Below are 18,900 nucleotides of genomic sequence, written 5' to 3' on the forward strand. Positions count from 1 at the left end.
GGAAATGGAGAGGGACTGCTAAGAGGTGTAGGGTTTCTTTTTGGGGAAGGCAAATGTGTTCAAGAATTAGGTAGTAATGACTGATACCTTGACAATTCTAAATGCACAAAAATCACTGAATTGTACAGTTTAAAATTTAAGAGTAAATATTATGGTATGTGAAATATATATATATATACACACATATATATATCAATAAAGGTAATATTACAAAAGGAAAGGTTTGTATTATTTTTCTTTCTTTCTTTTTCTTATCTCCCAAGTTTGTCGGGACTCCTGCGGTTGAGTACACTGCTTTCAGTAGGCCAAACCTGAACCTACATTAGTCATCCTCCATGCCGACCTTGGACAACAGCAATGTCCAGCAGGAGAGCCCGGCACAGAGAATTGCATGGCCCCAAATGTCAACAGTGGCAGGGGTGAAGGAACCCTGACTTACAGCACTAGATGAAGTGGGTCTGAGATGAGGGCTCAACACAGTCCAGTTTGACAGGGCCTCCTGAGCCGCCCAAATGGAGACTGGAGGCAGGGATGGGCTCTGCCAAGCAGTGGAGCTGAGCACCCTGAAATGACCATCCCGGAGGAAAGAGCCTGGTCTCTGGGCTGTCAGTGTGTCCTCAGGTCTGAACATCCTCCAAGGTTCATCCTTTCCCAGTGCCCTCTGGCAACTGGAAAGGTGGCTCTAATTCCCAGAGGGTGTGTCGTTAGAAGTGACCCCCCTGCTAGCCCCCTCCTCCAACTCTAAGCTCCCTGACCCCTCTCCTTGCTCCCATTCCTCTCCATCTTCCATCCTCTTCTCTCCAGGGAGGCTGATAAATATTATTCTAATTCTGAAATGTGTGATCCCAGTCTCACCTAATTAATTTGGATACGCCAGAGGAAATGGGTTAAGGCCTGAGCTACTTTCTAACCACAGGAAAAAAACCGGTCACCAAGGAACGGAACAGATTCTATAAAACAGCAGGCAGCAGCTTTCAGGTCTGAGAGGCACAGGCTCCCTAAAGAAGAGAACAGAGAAAGACAGACAGACAGTGACAGAGAGAGACAGAAAGAAAGAGGTTGAGACAGACAAAGGAAAGAGGAGGACAGAGGTGAACAGAGTGGAGCCAAACAGATGGAAAGAGAAGGAGCGAGGCACAGAGAGAGAGAGAGGGGGGCACAGAATCAGAGGGACAGAGAGAAGTAGGTAGAAGGAGTGAGAGACAAAATGAGTAATAGTCCCGGAGAAATTCAGAGAAACAAAGTGATTTAGAAGGCGAGAGACACTGGGGGAAAGAAAATTGAAGGGAGAGAGACAGAGGTGGGCAAGGGAAAACTGAGGACAGGGTCCCCACCACCCCCACCAGCTCAGTGTCCTGCCTGTTCCCATCTCCCCTCCTGCAGTGCCACTTTGGCTACAATACCTACATGTATTTTTTTTTAAAAAAACACTTTCTGCCTGAATTATCTGGATAACTCCCTCGTTCTCAGCTCCCTTCTGTACATGGATACCTCGGCTGGCTTGTGTTGATGTGTGATGGGCTGGGGAAAGTAAATTAACTGGGCAGCAAATCCGAGCAAGGAGAACAGTCGTTCTAATCTTTCAGGCCAGGAAATGTCAGTGTCCTTCAGTACATCTGTACACTAACCACCTGCATAACTGACATGGCTACCTTCCATTTGGATAACAGTTTCTACATTCGTTCATCTTCCTTATCCACTGCAATGCTCATACCAACCCTGTGGCCTTTGTAACTACTGATCATCACCTCCATTTTTACTGAGAAACCAAGGCTCAGACCAGCCCCAGGACTAGGCCATGGTGGAGCAGGAATCTGAGCCCAGGGCTTATGGCTTGAGTCTGGGTTTCCTGCTCACCAGGACTACCTCTCACATACATCACACTCTCCTGTGAACCCGCAGCTTGAACAGAGTCGCCTGGTCTCTCTCTCCACCTGGTCCTGCTAATTTAGCATGTGCTAGTTAATTTGGAGGCATGGTGAAACAATTAGTAAATTGGTCAAAGCCAATTATTTATTTGCCTGAAACTTTGTTTGAGGTTGTCAGTGGTCCCAAGGAAATGAAAATATACTTGAATTTCCTGTATGTTGAGTTGTCCCAACACCAGGGACCAAGCCGATCAACATTTTGATGTGCTGCCACCTGCATTCAAGACATGAAATCTTTCTGAAAATAGCACATGATTCCCCTTAACAACAGGAAAATAAACAAAACCTTGTTCATAATTTTGCTTTGCAAAATGTTGAAAGCCTTGCCTGCTTGGGAAATTGAAGGCTATCACTCATTAAGCAGTTACTCTATGTCAGAAACTATATGTCAGTTACTATCTATGCTAAACTCTTACTTGTATATGATAGAATCCCCACAACAACCTTTTATGGCAGGTGCTGCATTTTACTGCTGAGGAAAAGTAAGGTTTTGAGAGATTTGCTATTTTTCCCAAAGTTACACACCTAGTAAATGGTAAATCAAGATTTCAAACATAGGTAGGTTAAACTACAGACGCTGGTTTTGTATCACTGAATTATCCATGCATTCATTCATCCATCCACGCACCCACCCACCCACCCATCATTCTAACAGTCCATCACTTAATCACATTTGTTTTTCACCTCCTGTACCCCCGCAATGGTCTCTGAACACAAGGTTTCAGAGTGTTCAATCTGCAGTGGAAAAAATCTACACAGACAGAACTCAGCTGCCTCCAACTGCCCAGTTCTATTCACTTTAGTGAGTCATCGACATAAACAGCTTTGAAAGTTTTTACATGGTTTTACCAGGCAACATTTTTGTCAAATGAAATTTGGGTAGAACACCAATATACTTCACTAGACCCTTGCTCTGCATGAGACCAAAGCGAGGAGTCCTGCTTTACCAAGCTTTTGCCCTCTCTAGCCAGTGATCCATAGGCTTCACAGAGACTCCAAGCTTAAAACAAATGTAACAAAAAGATGCCCTCCCCCTGCAAAAAGAAGAAAAACAAAAACAAAAAAACCTCGGGCCCTGACCAGTGTGGTTCAGTTGGTTGAGTGTTATTTCGCAAAGCAAAAGGTGCAATCCCCAGTCAGGGTGCTTGCTTGAGTTGCAGGTTTGACCCCTAGTTGGGGCATGTATGAGCGGCAACTGATCGATGTTTCTCTCTCACATCAGTGTTTCTCTCCCTCTCTTTCTCCCTCTACTCCCTTCTCTCTAAAAACAATAAATAAAATATTTTTTAAAAACCTTGCATTTTTTGTCACAATTTTCACTCAGTGATCAAATGGTGATACTTAGGTTCCCCCAAATTAAGTTGGGAACCTGGGGATCCTTAGTTCATCTGCTAAACTTTTTGATCTGAACTAAATGCTTTCCATGGGAACCCCATAAATATCACTGGTCACTAAAGAGGAATAAATGGAAACCAGCTTCCTTACCAAGATGTCAGGATTTCTGAACCATTTGAATAACACGAAAGGGAGGAAGGAAGTCCAGCTACTATTCAGTCAGTTTTCCGGTCCCAAGGGCAAGGCAAGCTGGTTCGCTTAGACCTCTAATCATGCACTTTCTCTTCATCGGGAGAAGGAAGCAATTTATGCCGTTGGATAGGTATGATAGAAGGCCAAATACACGAACTCCCTGAATACACTATCCTGGTTAATGTTCCTATTCTTAAGGACTAATGAGAACACTCTTGTTTTTGAAGAATTGTCTAAAAGCATTCCTGTCTAATTAAGTTGAGTACACTGAATAGACATTTTTTTAAAGAATGCAAGGTTCTTCCATGAGTGAGCCACCAGTCTAATTTTTAGTTCTACTCACAGAGAAAACTAAGTAAAATGTAGACAATTTAGGAAATGAGGCTATTCATATGAAAACTGCAGGACAAGCCATGGAAGGCTGTATTTTTTCCTTTAAGTAAACCTCTCATAGATAGCTACTTCATTTGGCTTTCTCCTAAAAGTAGAGTGTAGAGCTCCTCTTCCAGTTAAATAAACGTTGGTTGTGTGAGTCCCAGAAACTGAGTTTTCACTTGACACTGATACCCAGGGAACCGTGAGTGTTCTCTGTAACCTCGTCCTCATACTTCTCTACTGGGCAGCCAGGGGCCTTTTTTCTCTGAAGTATGCACCCTGAATAAGAGAAGTGAATATATTTTTAATAAACATGGCCCAAGGAGAATGGCTTAATTTAGTTCTCCTTATTCCCGGTTCTCTCGCAGTCCACTTGAAAGACACAGCTGCCGGCTTTGTGTGCGTACAAGACCGCTCTCCGGGCAGACAGACTCCAGAGGGATGGGGTGCTCTCTTTGTTGTGGTAACAATGTTTGTGCATCTGCACTGAGCTGTTCTGCAGGTCTGAGTTGTGCCCCCACAACTGGAATTCTTCGTGGCCAATAAACATCACAGAACTCAGCAAGCAAAGGCGCAGCCTGCCTGCTTTGTTTTTCATGCAAGCAGGACTAATCACTCCATTCTGATAGGCGCCTGTCCCGAGGCTGTCACTCCATGCCAGCCACAACCCAGGCAGGGTGGATGTGGTCCCCTGGGGCCCCACTCACCCCCAGTAGCATCATCTCCACACACTCCATTCCTTGACTCACCAATCATAGAAAAATTCACCCAGGCCTGGGAAATTGGGTCACGTCAACAAGATGCGCAGACTTTTCAGAAATATTTGGATTATTTGTCTGAGAACAAATTAAAGATCTGGATGTGTCGAGTGCAGCTCCCACTGAGGAAACAGAGATATTACCAAGATCTGTTCTATCACTTCGGCAGCCTGGTGATGGATGAGTTAATAAATGTACCTGCTGCTGCTGTTACTATTGTTACTGTTGGTGTCATCTCCTTGATATGCTCTGGGCATGGACCTAAATCTATAGGTAAGAAAAATGAAGGTGGTATAACCTAGTGGTTAAACATGTGGATTCTGAAGCCAGAGTGCCTAGGTTGAAACCCCAGCCCCTTGGATACAGTGTTGATTATTAACTAGCTACTTAAGTACTTTCTGCTTCTGTTTTCTCATTGAAAAAACAAGGCCAAAAATAATGTTGGTCTCTTAGGGTTATTATGGGGATTAAGTGAGTTAATATCTATAGAACACTTAGAACAGAATGTGGTGCCTAGTAAGCACTATGTAAGTATTTGATTAATTAAATACATCCAAATACAATCTCCCAGGGCCTACAGAGGATCAGCCTTTGGGACCAAAACAAAAGCACAGGTGGAAGAGGGGAAGTCTTGGAAGACTGACTCAACAATGCCAGATGGCAAAACTCTTGGCATGGAGAGTAAGTTGCCACATGGCATGGCTGTGGCCATGGGTCATCCTGGAAGGGACTGGTCACACCCATATTTCCTACTAAGGCCCAAAGATGCAAATGCATCTAGTTTTTGGTGAACCTTGAACTTGGACTTTGTGAGCCAAATGCAAAAAGAGTGTCTGTTTGCTTCTCTTTGAAAGGTCATCACAAGTTGTGCTTCCAAGAATGTGTAAGGATGCCTTGAGATAAAGTCCCAGTGAAAGGCAAAGGAATTCACATCATGAGTGAAACAAATCAGGATTTTATTGGGGCATAAAAGGGCAAATGGATCAAATTGGCCAGGGCAACATTTTCTCCAAAGGATTCAGTTATTTTTTCTTTATTCTTCCCACCTCCCTTTTGCTTTCTTTTCTTTCTTCCTTGCCTTTCCTTCCTTCCTTTCTTAAAAAAATTATAAACAGCATTGTCATTTCCAAGCTCAAGTACTTTCATATCAGTGCAACCACCAGAAGAATGAGATGTATGAGGAAAGACCACCCCAAATCCTCTCCATTTTGATTAAGTCATTCATTCACTCAGTCATCGCTGACCACCCAGTTTGTGCCAGGCACTGCTCTAGTCACCACACTACAGGAATGAACAAAACAGGCGAACACACTTGTCCCCTTGACATTGTGGTGGAGGAGATGGATTGGTGCCAATGGCTGGAGACTGGCCAAGTTCCCCCCAAATAAAACTTTAGATGTTTAAATTGTGTTTGAATGGCTGAGACCCACATGTTGCCTTGCTAGGTGTTCCTCAAGAGCCACATAAGCAGGCAAAGGGAGAGGAGTCAAAGTGCTTTCCGTAAAGGACCCAGGTACAATAGAAGTGCATCCTGTCATACCCTGCAGTAGGCGTGATGCTGTCTCCTGAATCCAGAAACGGGTGTTGGAGACAGTGATGCAGGAGCAGGCTCCTCAGGCAGCACAGGCAATTGAGAAAGACAGAGCTCAGTGTCCCCTTATGCCCCAGAGGCAGAGCAAGTGGTGCTAACTCTGTTCCCAGGTTCCTAAACTCATCTGCCCACCTGGTCATTCTACCAGGAGAGAACGAAGTTAGCTCTCATTGAGGGGCTGTGGCATAATCTGTAACAGAATTCCCAGTGCCAAAAGAGAGTGAGTTTCTGGATTCTACAAACTCAGAAAAATACGAAAGAAAAGAAACAAGAAAAGGGGAAATTCGCAGGAGCGCCCCCCCCCCCCAGAGGAATTAAAAAGGGATTTCGAAGCAACCTAGAGTCAAGCATCACCAATCAGCAGAAATGGGGGCAGGCTAATCCCAATCAATGAAACAGACATGGAAATTACAGAACACTTTAAAGGAAATGCATTTTTACTGCTTCCTGAGCCATTGCAGGATTACAAAACAAAACAAAACACCTGATCTTTGGAGAGCTACTCTATTGAATAGATAAGAATGATTTGTAATTAGCAGGCCAATTGTCTATGGAGGAGCCTGCTTGAAAAAAAAAATCTGTCCTTCCGAATGCTGTACAAGCCCTGCGCAATCCTTGCAGTCTTGTCTGAGCCATTAATCTCTTCATCGCAGCTTTTTATCAGAGAGAGAAAAGGAAAACAACTTTCCCCAGGTCCAAGGTGGAGAAATTTTTAATGTGCAGTGTCCAAGCTGATGCAGTTACAGCAGGACAAGTTCCAGAAGGAGACCTGAGGGAGAGAGGAAGGGGACACGCTCAACAGAAGTGAGCAAGAATCAAAAGAAGGACAGATGGAGACAGAAGTGACAGTGGACAAAGACACTGAAAAGAACAAGAAGAAACATTTTAATGATGCAACTTGAGAGAGAGCAGAAATGACAGATCTGCTAAAGACTTGCTGGATTCTTTTTGCAAATGCTTGGAGGTGGGGAGGAGGGGCTGGCACAGGGGTGGGTGAGATTGGCTGCTGATTACCTGAGAAGAGAAGAGCTGTGTAATTTCCCATAGCATAAAGAGCTTTCCAGGCCAATGGGACAGCAACCCTGGGAAAGCTTAGGCAAATTTCTCAGGATCCAGTAAAAAGTCAGAGAGGGCCAACTGCTAGTCCAACACGGAGGCTGGAATCCTGTTCTTCTGCATGTCCTAGAGCAGCCCGGCACCTGGGCTGGGCCTCAGGCCCTGTCGTCTCAGAGAGGTGGGCTACTGTGGCCCTTCCATGCTCAGCAAAGCTGCCCGGAAATCAGCATTCCCTACTGATGGGATCTGAGACTGATCCTGGGACTGGAGAAGAAAAGCTGTCCTGGCAACTTCTTTGCTATTATGGACTCAGCCCCCTCCCTGCAGACCTGTTTTCCCAGGAGCTCCAAAGGCTCTGCCACACACTCTCAGACATCACTCAAAATGAACAGCCACACCTCCTGCCCAGGCACTCCCTCTCCAGGTCCAGATTCCTCCTCCTGGGAGCAGCAGAACCCAGAGAAGAGTGAAGAGGTGACTATGGATGGAAAGCATACCTCCCAGAAGAGGACACTTGGCTAAGGCAATCACAAATATGTCCAGAGGACAGATGTCCCAAGTAATGAGACTTTAATGCTGGAGCTAATGGGAACACAAGACCAAATGCCAAAAAAACAAGAAATAATGAGAGTGTTTGGGAAGGCTGCAGAAAGCAGCGACTCTTCTCCCAAACACCACTGGGGAGCAGGGCCAAGGCTGTAGTCACCAAGCCTGGTCAAACTCAGGCTGCAAGAGTCTTGAGACGGAGAACAGTCGCTTTCCACAAGGAGGAACTGGGGTTCTCCTGCCCTCTTACCAGGAGGGGAATGAGCCAGGGTCAGGGCTGAAAACAGTGCACAGGAGCCCACGGTCCTGGGGAGAGCCAAGGAAACGCTGCCTACAGCCACTTCAGTTGGATAAGCACCCTGGTCAGGGGCCCTGGCCCCGGAGCCCCACCCCCGACCACGAGGAGAGGAGCTTGAGAGTGGAACCCAGGGCTCATGGGGTTCCCTGGGGTATCTTCCTTTTCATTTGCCTTTCAGGACAGAGGGCTTGAGGGCACAAGAGCAAGCACGAAAAGAGCAAGGAATTGGAAAGCAGGGCAAAAAGGATCAAGACAGGAAAAGAACAGAGACAGAGTGAGAAGCAGAAGTGAGCTGGCTGAAATTGTGTCTCGTGTGCACAGTGCTAGATTTTATAAGTGGGGTGAGGGGGAGTGTGATCAGTGGAGCCGTTTGTGAGCTGTACATTGCAGTAATAAACTGGCAAGGGCCCAGGGTTCACCCTCTCCCCACACATGCTTTTCTCTAGCTCCCCTATTCTGGAGGAGCTAGGGCTCCTCCAGAATTGCTCCAGGCTCTTTAAATACTGTAAAAGAGTTTATGTTTGGGGTTTTTTCCTCAATCAGAATCAGGGTGTTTCATTTGGGCTTTTACATTTTCTTTATATTGCTTTCACTATCGTCAGCCAATATCCATTCTTGAAAAAGAGCTCTTAGGCCACCCGGGGCCCCTTTGTGCCCAGCACCTCAGTGTAAGTGAGGTCATCATCCTAGTTCTGAGGCACCTCATCAGTAGGCCATTTGTCTTCTGATCCCCTATGGTGACAACTTGTCCCAGGGCACAAGCAGGTGGGTCTTTGCTTTCTCAAGTAATCTGAGTATCACTGACGATTTACATCCAGGTAGATGAGAGCCAGCTGTCCTACTGGCCCCCCAAGGAAATGGAGACCAGCAACGTACTTGCTGTATGACCTTTAACAAGACACTAAGCCTCTTTGAGTTGATTCCCTCATCTGTTAAATGAGCACCTACACTCAGAGGGTGACGGAAAAATGCAATAAGACACCACCAGTCAAGTGCTTAGCAGGGTACCAGTATAGAGCAAGCCCTGGAGAATGGGAGCTCTTCTAATGTTTCCCTCCCTGCTGCATCCACATGACTTGAGTCCTCACCTAACTGAAATCTCAGATTCTCCTCAACATCGGCTTTCTGGGGTTGCAGGGTGATGAGTTTGTGTAAGTATCTGGCAGATGCTTCCTTTCACCTGAGCAGAGGCAAAGGGGCTCCCCAGTCACAGAGCAGCTCTGACTCCACCCAGCATGACCGGGAGTGCCCTTTGAGGGCTCAGCAGGGCCAGAGGCTCTGCCCCAGCCCATGCAGTGTCAGTGACACCTGTGCCCAGCCCCACCCCTCCCACTAACCCTGATGGAGAGGAAGGAACACCATCCCACCCATAGCAGCACAGCCGGCTGCTCCCCAGCTGCAAAGAAGAATGAGAACTGACAACAGTGGCGCCTGGAGGCCCCACATCACCTACCCCAGAACTCAGCTCTCCCACGCCGGCTCCATTGCTGTAATCAATCTTGTAAAATGAAGGAACTTTTGGGAGGCCGTGGGGAGGCACCACCAATGCACATTAGGGATCTACTGGCAATGCCCCCTGGGAGCCCATCTTCCTGTGTTTGCCAACATTTTTACTTCATCGATGGCTGCCTGGCCCAAGTGGTGACCTCATCTGAATGCCAAATTGCAGAGGCAATGGCATTTAGATGGACAGAAGAGGGAGCATGGAGAACATCCAGCTCTGACCCCACACCTGGCTACATGCATCCCAGAAAAATTGGGTCCCTTTACCCTCAGAATTAAATTAGGAATCTAAATTGAGCTCTCTGTCCATTGTCTCATGCAGGAATGTGGGACATTCTCTCTTTTTGTTCCCCACCCTTTCTGGGCAGTTTTCGGGCTGTTTTCTGCACATTCATCTCTTTTCTTTTCCCCTCTCCTAATTTCTCCACTGTTGGCCCCGACACAGTGATACAGCACAAAGCTGATTTCCTTCAGGCCAGTCAGTAGTTATGCTTCCACAAGAGAAGTGGCCCCTCCGAGGGGTCCCCATGGAGAGCCAAGCCCCGGTCTGCAGGGTTGCTGTTCATTATGGGAATGCCTCCTCTAGGCGACTGCCTTTGGAGACAGCTGACGTGGCTCCTAGGAGAGCGGGTCTCATTACTGGAGGAACTCTTTATTTCTGATGAATAACCAGCCGATCACCTATTTCATTCATTGGCCTCAGCCCCATGACTTATTGCTACTTACAAGAATCAAATCTACCCTGAGAGGATAAAAATATGCTACCATTATACAGAGTCACAATGATGTGCCATGGGCTCTGAAAGCACTTCCAAGAGTGGAACGGTGGCAACATTTCCCTGGGAAGAATCAGTGTGCAGCCTCCAAGGTGACTGCTTGGAAGAAAGACGCATTAGGATTTGTATGCCCTGGTTCTTTCAAAGGAAGAATCAGGTACACTGCAAGCAAAGGCCTCAAGATGCATGCCACGGAGATTAATTTCACATAACGATTGGACCCAAATGTCCAGCTTCATTAGCCATCCTGCCAGTAACTTCTCTCCCCTTACCTTGTATTCACCTGGACCCTGAGCCGTCCACGCCCAGAGCTGAGAAAGGGCAGGACTGACCCAACTGGATGCACATCTGTGGCTTACAACGCTGTCTTAGACATGCAGGGGCCATCCTGGAGGAAAAGCCTGAAATCATCCACATGCAGGTGCCTGGTGTCAGGAAAGCTGAAACTCAGTGCTCTGGTGGGTCTCAGTATTCTCACCCATTTCTGGAGGGAGGCAGGAAGGGGGAGGGGGGTGGGCGGGATGGAGGGATGGAGGGAGAAAGAACGAGCGCATGTGCGAGCATTCACAACCACAGTTTTAATTAAGATTTCTGCCCATGGTTGTATTCAGTGACCCACTGCCAGGGTCCACAATTCTTTGGCTTGTGCCATGTCTTCCTTCTTCAATGGTCTATATTACTCAGATCTGACGATACTTAGATCGGCTATTGCCCCTTTAAAAAGATAAATAGAAAAACTGTAAAAAGACCAGATAAGATTAACAGAAATCATTTTATTGGCTGGAAGACCTGAAGGAGGGAAGGCTAAAAAATGTAGACAAGCTGTCACTCACATCTCTAATCTGCACATTGTTTCATGATGACTAAGAAATACGCATGTGAGGTAAAGCAGAATAGGTTTGCCCTGGGCAAGACGAGGCTGTGCAGTACCGTGGGAGGAATGCTGGCCCCTGGCTTCTAGACGAGCTCACTCACCACGAGCTGGGAAATGTTGACATTGGAATCCAGCCTTTCTGCACTTCGGTTGTCTCACTTACAGAAATAGGAAGTTAGATTAATTGACAACTACAATAAAAATTCTATGTGCCTATGTTCATATTGGTGTTATCTACAACAGTCAAGATCTGGAAACAGCCCAAGTGCCCATCAGCAGATGAGTGGATAAAAAAGATGTGGTCCATTTATCCAATGAAATACTACATGGCTATAAAAAAAAAGAAGGAAATCTTACCGTCTGCATCAGCATGATGGACCTGGAGACTATTATGCTAAGTGAAATAAGCCAGTCAGAGAAAAACAATATATGATCTCACTATATGGGAAATCAAATGAACAAAATAAACTGATGAGTACAAGAAAACCAGAGGCATGGATACGTGGAACAGACTGACAGATCTCAGAGGGGAGAGGGGTGGGGGAGACTGGAAGAAATTAGCCAAAGAACATATATACATGTAGGCATAGCCCATGGACACAGACATCAATGTGTTGAAGGCTGAAGGAGGGGCTGGGTGGAGGGAGGCAAAGGAAATGGGGGACATCTGTAATAGTGTCAACAATAAAAAACAAAATGCTATGATTCTGTAATGGATGACAAGAGAAGAGTGCTCCTTGCCTTTTCAGAATATTCTGCTTTTACTTCTACAGAAGAAGAAGAAGAGGAATAAGAATAACTATAATATACAAGGTTAGCAATCTGTCCTGAATGGCTTTGAAATGAGCCTGCTCTTGAGGGACTGAGACCCTCTGGGGGTTCACTAGTAAACTCTTCCACCAACCCTGCTCTCATCTCTGCCTTATTTGCAAAAGAAGATACTAGGCACACGAGGTCACAAACATGACTCAGGGAAATATAATGGCTTTGAGTTTCCCAAGACAGAAAAAAAGAGGAAAAAAATCACAGCAGAAGGCATTTTACAAATGAATTGAACCTGGTCCCTAGTAGAGTCTGTCAGAGCCCCTCTCCTCATCGCCAATCGCAGACATCTTCTACACCCAAAAGTTCAAGCCATAATTTTGTGGTTCCACAAGATGCATATTGTCAAGGGATACAACAGAGATTATAAGGCAATGCACTTGAATTCACCATAATTCCAAAAACAGATCACCCAGGACTCAGAATGGGGAGAGTGTGGCAGGGAAGAAGAGAAGTAACCGCCAGTAGCCAGTAGCTGGGCATTAGTTCCAACAAGAGGCTGAGGTTCTCGCCAACTACAGGAAAGAAGCCAGAAAGTTAAGATGTAGAGGCGATCCTGCCAGGCCCTGAGAAACCAGGCAGCGAAACCAGAAGAATGAAGCTTCTTTTCGTGTGGGTCCCTTCTTTTCGGATCCATGGGCATGTCTGGCTAGGGCCAGTAAATAAGCTGCTTTCTATCAGTTCGCTTTTTCAAGTGTCTTAACCACTGCTTCCCACACAATTGATCTGGATCGACTGCACAGTCAATCTGATCTCTCATTAAAATAGATTTGAAAAGAATGCACTGGACTTTTTCTCTGCCTGTGCCTTGGCAACCTGGAACTGTAGGTAACCTCTTGGTATCTTAGCAGTGGGTTCCTTCAAATGCATGTGTTCTGAGCCTGGGGCGGGAAAGAGGGACAAAAGTGCATACGTTCTGGCCATGGGGCTGGGTGGGAGAGGACACAAAGACAGCAAGTAACATACCTGGGAGAACTGCCATGTCCAGGAATTTTTGAAAAGTATTTGCATGGCTGACCAGCTGAATTAAGAATGAACCCTGCTAGCCTCATGTGTCCAAGATAACAAACATCCACTTTACAGTTTCAACATATCCTGCCCACAGCATGGGAGCAGGGCGCCTCTGCTGAACGAACACGTATGCATGTGGCTGCAGGCGTGTCAGAAACCGAGCACAGCCTCTGAGCAATGCCGCCCACATCGCACCCGATTTCCTTCCTACTGCTACTACTGTTGCTACTTTCTGTTCTCCTGGTGTCCTTCCTAACCACTCCTCCATATGTCTTCTTAAATTTTCCACAATTTCACTGTTTCTCCTACATGCTTTTTTCTACCTTTTTTTTTTTTTTTGCTGAAAGAAAATGGAAAACATGCAAGACAAAGACCTTCAGTCCAAGGCAAGATGGTTTCGTTCTTCCTTCCAACTGCTATATTTGAAGCAAAAAACCCAGCTGACTCTCTGCTCAGAGGAATTCATTCTAATGAGCCCACGGTGCTTCAACAAATGGAGGGTTTGGAGTGATCTGACAATTCATTGCCCAAGAACCCAAGAAGAGAACTCACTAAATCAGTCAGCAAAGTGGTTCAGCGGTCATGTAACCTGGTGAGGAAAAAACAGAGCTTCGGATTTGTAATTACTTTCTAGAGAGAGAAAAAGTGGAACAAAGTACACCCTGATTCTTCTAGAAATAAACAGAGGAAGCCAAAGAGGAAGGACCCTCCTGCCAACTATAGGGGTCACCTCTTAATATTTTTTTCCTTTTGCCGAAAACCATCCACCTACTCAGGGTTTTTCTCCACAGCCTCAAGCAATTCTCCACCAGCACTCCTAAATTCTTCCATCCCCACCCCATCCCACCCCCTGCCCCATCCACCCCGGTCACTGTGCAGGGCAGCTCTGACTTCACCAATAGCATCTAAAGCATCCTAACAGCTTCCTGACCCATCTGGTAATTAGCCATTTCTTAAAGCTCACAGTTCCTCCCTTAGAATGATTCTCATCTCCAAGACACTAATGAATCAACTCAGGGCGAGACGTGGATAACAGGTTCGAATGTGAGACAGCTCCTATGGAATTGAATGTCAAAAGAAAGCCAGGCTCCTGGGGCATTTCCTGAGCAGAAACCCTGCCCTTGGAAAATATCAACAGCCCCTCACTGAACACACAGCCCCAGGGAAGCACTGTAGAAGCTGCTCATCAAACGGAAATCAGTGGATGCCTGGACAGGTGGTTCAGTGGGTTAGAATGTTGTCTCCAATACCCAGGTTCGGTCCCTGGTCAGGGTGCATATAAGAAGCAACCAATGAATGTATCAATAAGTGGAACAAGAAAATGTCTCTCTTTTTCTCTCAAATCAATAAAAAAATTTTAAGGCATTAAAATCAGTGGATGCCTGTGGCCCAGCAGCTAGAGCCTCAGCCAGGGCAAGTGAAAAAGAGAAGACGAGGCAGGAATCCTGGTGGGAAAAGAGGTTTCGATTGGGAAAGGCGGGGCCCTTGTTTCTCCGGTGTTGCTCTCCAGGTACAGAGCGTGGGTTCCTCTGCGGGGCTCTGTCTCCTCCCTGCTCAGTGTGAGTGTGCCCGTCTGTTCCTCCCTGCTCACACTCAGTGTGAGTGTGCCCGTCTGCTAGGATCACCACAGAGCTGATAGAGGGTCCAGCAGAAGTAGGGCCCTGCTGGTCAGTAGGGTAATGATATGGGTGCAATAATTGTTGCTATTCACACATGTCACCTAAAATGTCCTATAGTGTGCTTGAGTCTGATATTATGTTACAGAATTACATGCTTATGATTTTGAAACAAGAGTTTGTAATAAAAAAGGGGAGCTATTTGTGCCAGACCCTGTAGTTTTTTTTCTCCTACAGACAGGATGGCAACACCTAATCACTTCTGGAAAAGCCTAAATCGGTTCTTTCCTGAAGGAACAGAAGTGAAAGGAAGAGCCGACACCTAAGGAAGGCATGGGCATGTGCAGGAGCAGAGTGGGGGGCTGGGGTGTGCCAGCCAGCCTGGGACCCAGGAGGAGGCAGATGGTTGGTCCTGGGGCAGCATCTTTCTTTTCACCCCTTCCAACACTCCTACCTATGTCCCTTTCATTGAGGCCAGTGTCCTCACTGAGCCCCTGTGTGCCCAGCTACCATCTTCAGAGAGAATCACACAGGAATAAGCTCCTTGCCTTTTCAGAAAGGAAATGTCTTTGGTGAACTATTTCAAGGACTATGTAACCAAGTGCATGCTCCTCTTTCTCCACTCTCCATATCCCCCATTCTCCTCAGGGAAAACTAATCATGGGGCAAATATTTACCTCATTCTCTGTCACTCTCTCCCATTTCCTACCCCAATTCCCCAGCAAGACACTCTGCACATACTGCTCTTCAAAATAGCAAACAACGACCTGTAAAGTGTGAGAAAAGTGAGATGAGCATGGTAACCTGCACCCCCATGAGTCAGTGAGCAGCTCCCTTAAATGTGCACACTCACCCTGACATGCCTGGGAGGAAGTTTCCAGGAGATGCTGTATGCCTGAAATACCCCAAACTAAAAGATAAGTTCCCCCCGCCTGCCCAAGGTCACTCATGGAGTGTTCTAGATGGCTCTCTCATGCTGTCTCCCTCCCCAAACCCCGACACGGAGATGGGCATTGTCCCCTACTCAACAAGCACCAATATGATGGTTTCCAAAGCACTGATCAGGCACAACTGCAGCTGCTGAAGAGGTGCTGTGAACTGAATAAAATCAGAAGTTGAATTTGAGGGAGAAGCATTCCATATTTACATAATGGTCCAAGGGTTGAAATTCATCTCCATTCCCATAGTTACCTCTCTTTCCGGACTTCACAGAAAAAGTTCTCCCAGTGGCATCATCACTGAGCCATACACCTATGCACCCTAGTGCGGGGCAGGGAGATCAGTGGTGTAAGGAGGGGAGAAAACACCAGGAGGGACCATGACATCTCCAGGGTCAGAAGCCAGTGGAACCCAGGCCAAGGCCAGCATCCAAACACCATCAGTATCCTTCTAGGTGATGATGAATAAACTCAGTAGGAGGTAGCAAGGTCAGGGCAAGGGGCAACTCTCTCTGAGAGAGCAGAGAACAACATCTCAAAGAAAGGCTTGTGCAAATCAACCAGAAGGCCACAGCCAGAGTGGACAGTGGGATGATAAGAAGCCAGGACCACAGAACGTGAAAGGAGACAGCCATCTGGGGCTGAAGACAGAGATGGCAGGATGGTAAGGACCAGGTATATCTGCTTGCTCACAGGCAGTTCCTTTTCTGCATCCCAAGGTGAGCAAACAGAATTCTTTATCAGACAAGACCGGAAGAAGGGAACATCTTGTCCTTATTTTGCTATCCATCCCATCTGCCTTCTGCATTTGAGAACCTGCTCTGACCACAGATCATTTGTCACGATTCCTCCATCAGCTCCCAGAACTAGTCCAGTCAAAGCCTTACTACCTGAGAAACAGGATGGGCCTGGGATGGAGGGCAGTGGCCCCTTCCAGTGATGACAAATGAGGATTATCCACAGGACTCCTGGAAGCATCCTAATTCCAACACCTGAGCTTGTCAGTACTGAAGTACCCACACTTTGAAGACTTGACTCAATTAGACCCGCCAGGGAGTAGTATCATATTGTTTCCACATCCCAAGTATCAAAGGGGGAAAAATATGCCCAGAAATGTTTACTTGCCTCTCTTCATCAAGGTACAGGTGACTAACATCCACAGTAGTGAGAAAAGAAGGTTCTCAGGAGAAAAGGAGAGCAAGCAGAGTGCAGAGATGAGTTAAAGGTCTATGGCTTGGGGTGGGGGTGCTGCTACGTGAACTCAGAAGCAGGACTGGTCTGAGAGGTGGTCCTGGGTACTGGGGCAGTGCACACCTTGTGTGTCAGAAATGGAGGAATTCCCTAGGGCAGCGTTTGTTCCCTGAAAGGTCTCTGTTGAACCACGTCCAGCCATCCATCATCACAAGGGGACTGGAAGCAAAGCTAAGTCTACATCCCCTGGGTGCTTGGTTCCTTGAGTTGTAAGAAGAGGCCAGTTTCCTGTTCTCTGGGCTTTGGGGCAGGAAGCAGTGAGGGTGAAACACAAACTACCTACCATATTTTGAGCTCTCGGCATACATTTTGGTAGGCGGCAGCCCCCACCACCTCCCTAGTGTAAGGAGTGAAAGATGCCCAGCAGGTTAGCACAGCAAGAAGTGTTAATTCAGAGTTCTGCCTACAGGGTTTAAAAGAACAAGTCCTCCGGGCTCAGCACGGAAGATAAGCAGCCCACTCCACAGGATGTGTGGACACACCATCTGCCCTTGGTCAACATGGAAGGGATAAATCTTTATTCCTTCTTCCCCCAGGAGGCATCCTTTGAATAGTGCTCCCATTTCTAACACCATCCGGTTTACACTAAATCAGTTGGTACTCTCTTCAGTAAGGTTCCAACCATTGGCCAATTTCCTTGATTGAAGTCGATGCTACAGTTTAACTCAGAAAACCAAATGTACTAAGAGCCTCCACCAAAGTGCCCACATGCCCTAAAAACTAGTTTAACTCAGAAAACCAAATGTACTAAGAGCCTCCACCAAAGTGCCCACATGCCCTAAAAACTAAACCTTGGACCCCCATCCGGGAATACAGATTTTGTAAAATTCTTATACTCAAACGTCATGGACCGCACCAGTCCTTACTTTAGAAATCCCCCTACAACCCCAAGCATATGTTCCCAGTTCCGAAGAAATGGAGAGGAGGGTACAAGAGGCGCTGATTTACTGCATGTCAGAGAAGGGAGGGCGAGACTGAATTCAGAGTCGGGAGAGTCGTGGCGGCGCGGAGAGTGAAGGGGACAAGGCGGGAGTGTTGAGAGGGGTTCAGGCTACGGGAGCCTGGGGGCTCTCACCTGTGGATGTTCATCTCCCTCGGAGGGCGGTGGGCCTTGTCATAGGAGACCTTGGCGAAGACGCCGGCCACGATGACGAAGGCGATCACCCCGCAGGTGATGTAGACGGTGAAGTTGGTCTTGTCCTTCTCCGGGTCGTACTTGTTCTCGGGCCCCGGCGACACCACCTTGGTGCTGGGCGTCTGTACCCATACCGGGCTCTGGTAGTTGTTGCACTGGCGCTGGTCCAGCTTCTCGTGTCGCTTCTTGCAGCAGAAGCGGTAGTAGCAGGTGCCGCAGCAGTACAGGTAGCCGCTCTCGCTGTTGTTACACGCGAACTCCTTGTCGTACTGGCCGCTCACGTCGTAGTAGCCCCAGCACGTCTCATAGGTGACGGCCGCGCTGGCCGCCGCCACCGCCGCGGCGGACTGTGCCCGCCGGCTCCCCGCCTCCGGGACGCCGGACGCCCGGGCGGTGCCGTTCAGCTCGCGGCCGCCCCGGGCCAAGGCGCCCCCGGGACGCCGGCCCCCGACGGCAGCTGCGCCGGCGCTCAGGGTCCGGTTGGCGGCGCGGCCGCGGGCGGCGCGGGCGCCGGGCAGCAGATCCAGGGACTCCAGCGAAAGCAGCAGCAGCAGCAGCAGCAGCAGGCACCGCGGCGCCATGGCGGGGCCGGGCGGGAGGGCGCGGGTAAGCTTTCACGGCAGGCCGCTCCCCCGGCCGGCGGGCTCCGAGGGCGGCCGCGCGGGCCGGACCGGCAGCGTGGGGCTGTCAGTGGCACCGAGGAGAGGGCGCCATCGAGGCGCGAGCGGCGGCAGCGGCGACCGGGGCGCGCCGTGCGCACAGACCGGCCGGGCGCGGGCTGCTCTGCTCCTCTCACGCTGCGTGCCGGCTCTGCGCTCCCCCTGCGGGCTCGGCGCGCCTCCCGGGAAGCCCCATCCCCCGCCGGCGGCGGCACGGCCCGGCGCTCAGCTTGGCT

General features: G+C 48.1%; 1 protein-coding gene across 1 annotated transcript in view; it reads right to left on the reverse strand.

Annotated features, from left to right (window-relative positions):
* SHISA6 (shisa family member 6) overlaps positions 1–18,586 on the reverse strand; it is a 279,526-nt gene extending 260,940 nt beyond the window's left edge. Inside the window, exon 1 of the mRNA XM_037143347.2 lies at positions 17,946–18,586. Coding sequence (XP_036999242.2) covers positions 17,946–18,586 — 641 coding nt within the window. The remainder of the gene's footprint in view (positions 1–17,945) is intronic.
* Between the last annotated feature and the right edge of the window lie 314 nt (positions 18,587–18,900).

Source organism: Artibeus jamaicensis, unplaced genomic scaffold (genome assembly GCF_021234435.1).
Source record: "Artibeus jamaicensis isolate MK-2021 breed Jamaican fruit bat unplaced genomic scaffold, CSHL_Jam_final contig_781, whole genome shotgun sequence".
In the NCBI taxonomy this organism is placed as follows: domain Eukaryota; kingdom Metazoa; phylum Chordata; class Mammalia; order Chiroptera; family Phyllostomidae; genus Artibeus; species Artibeus jamaicensis.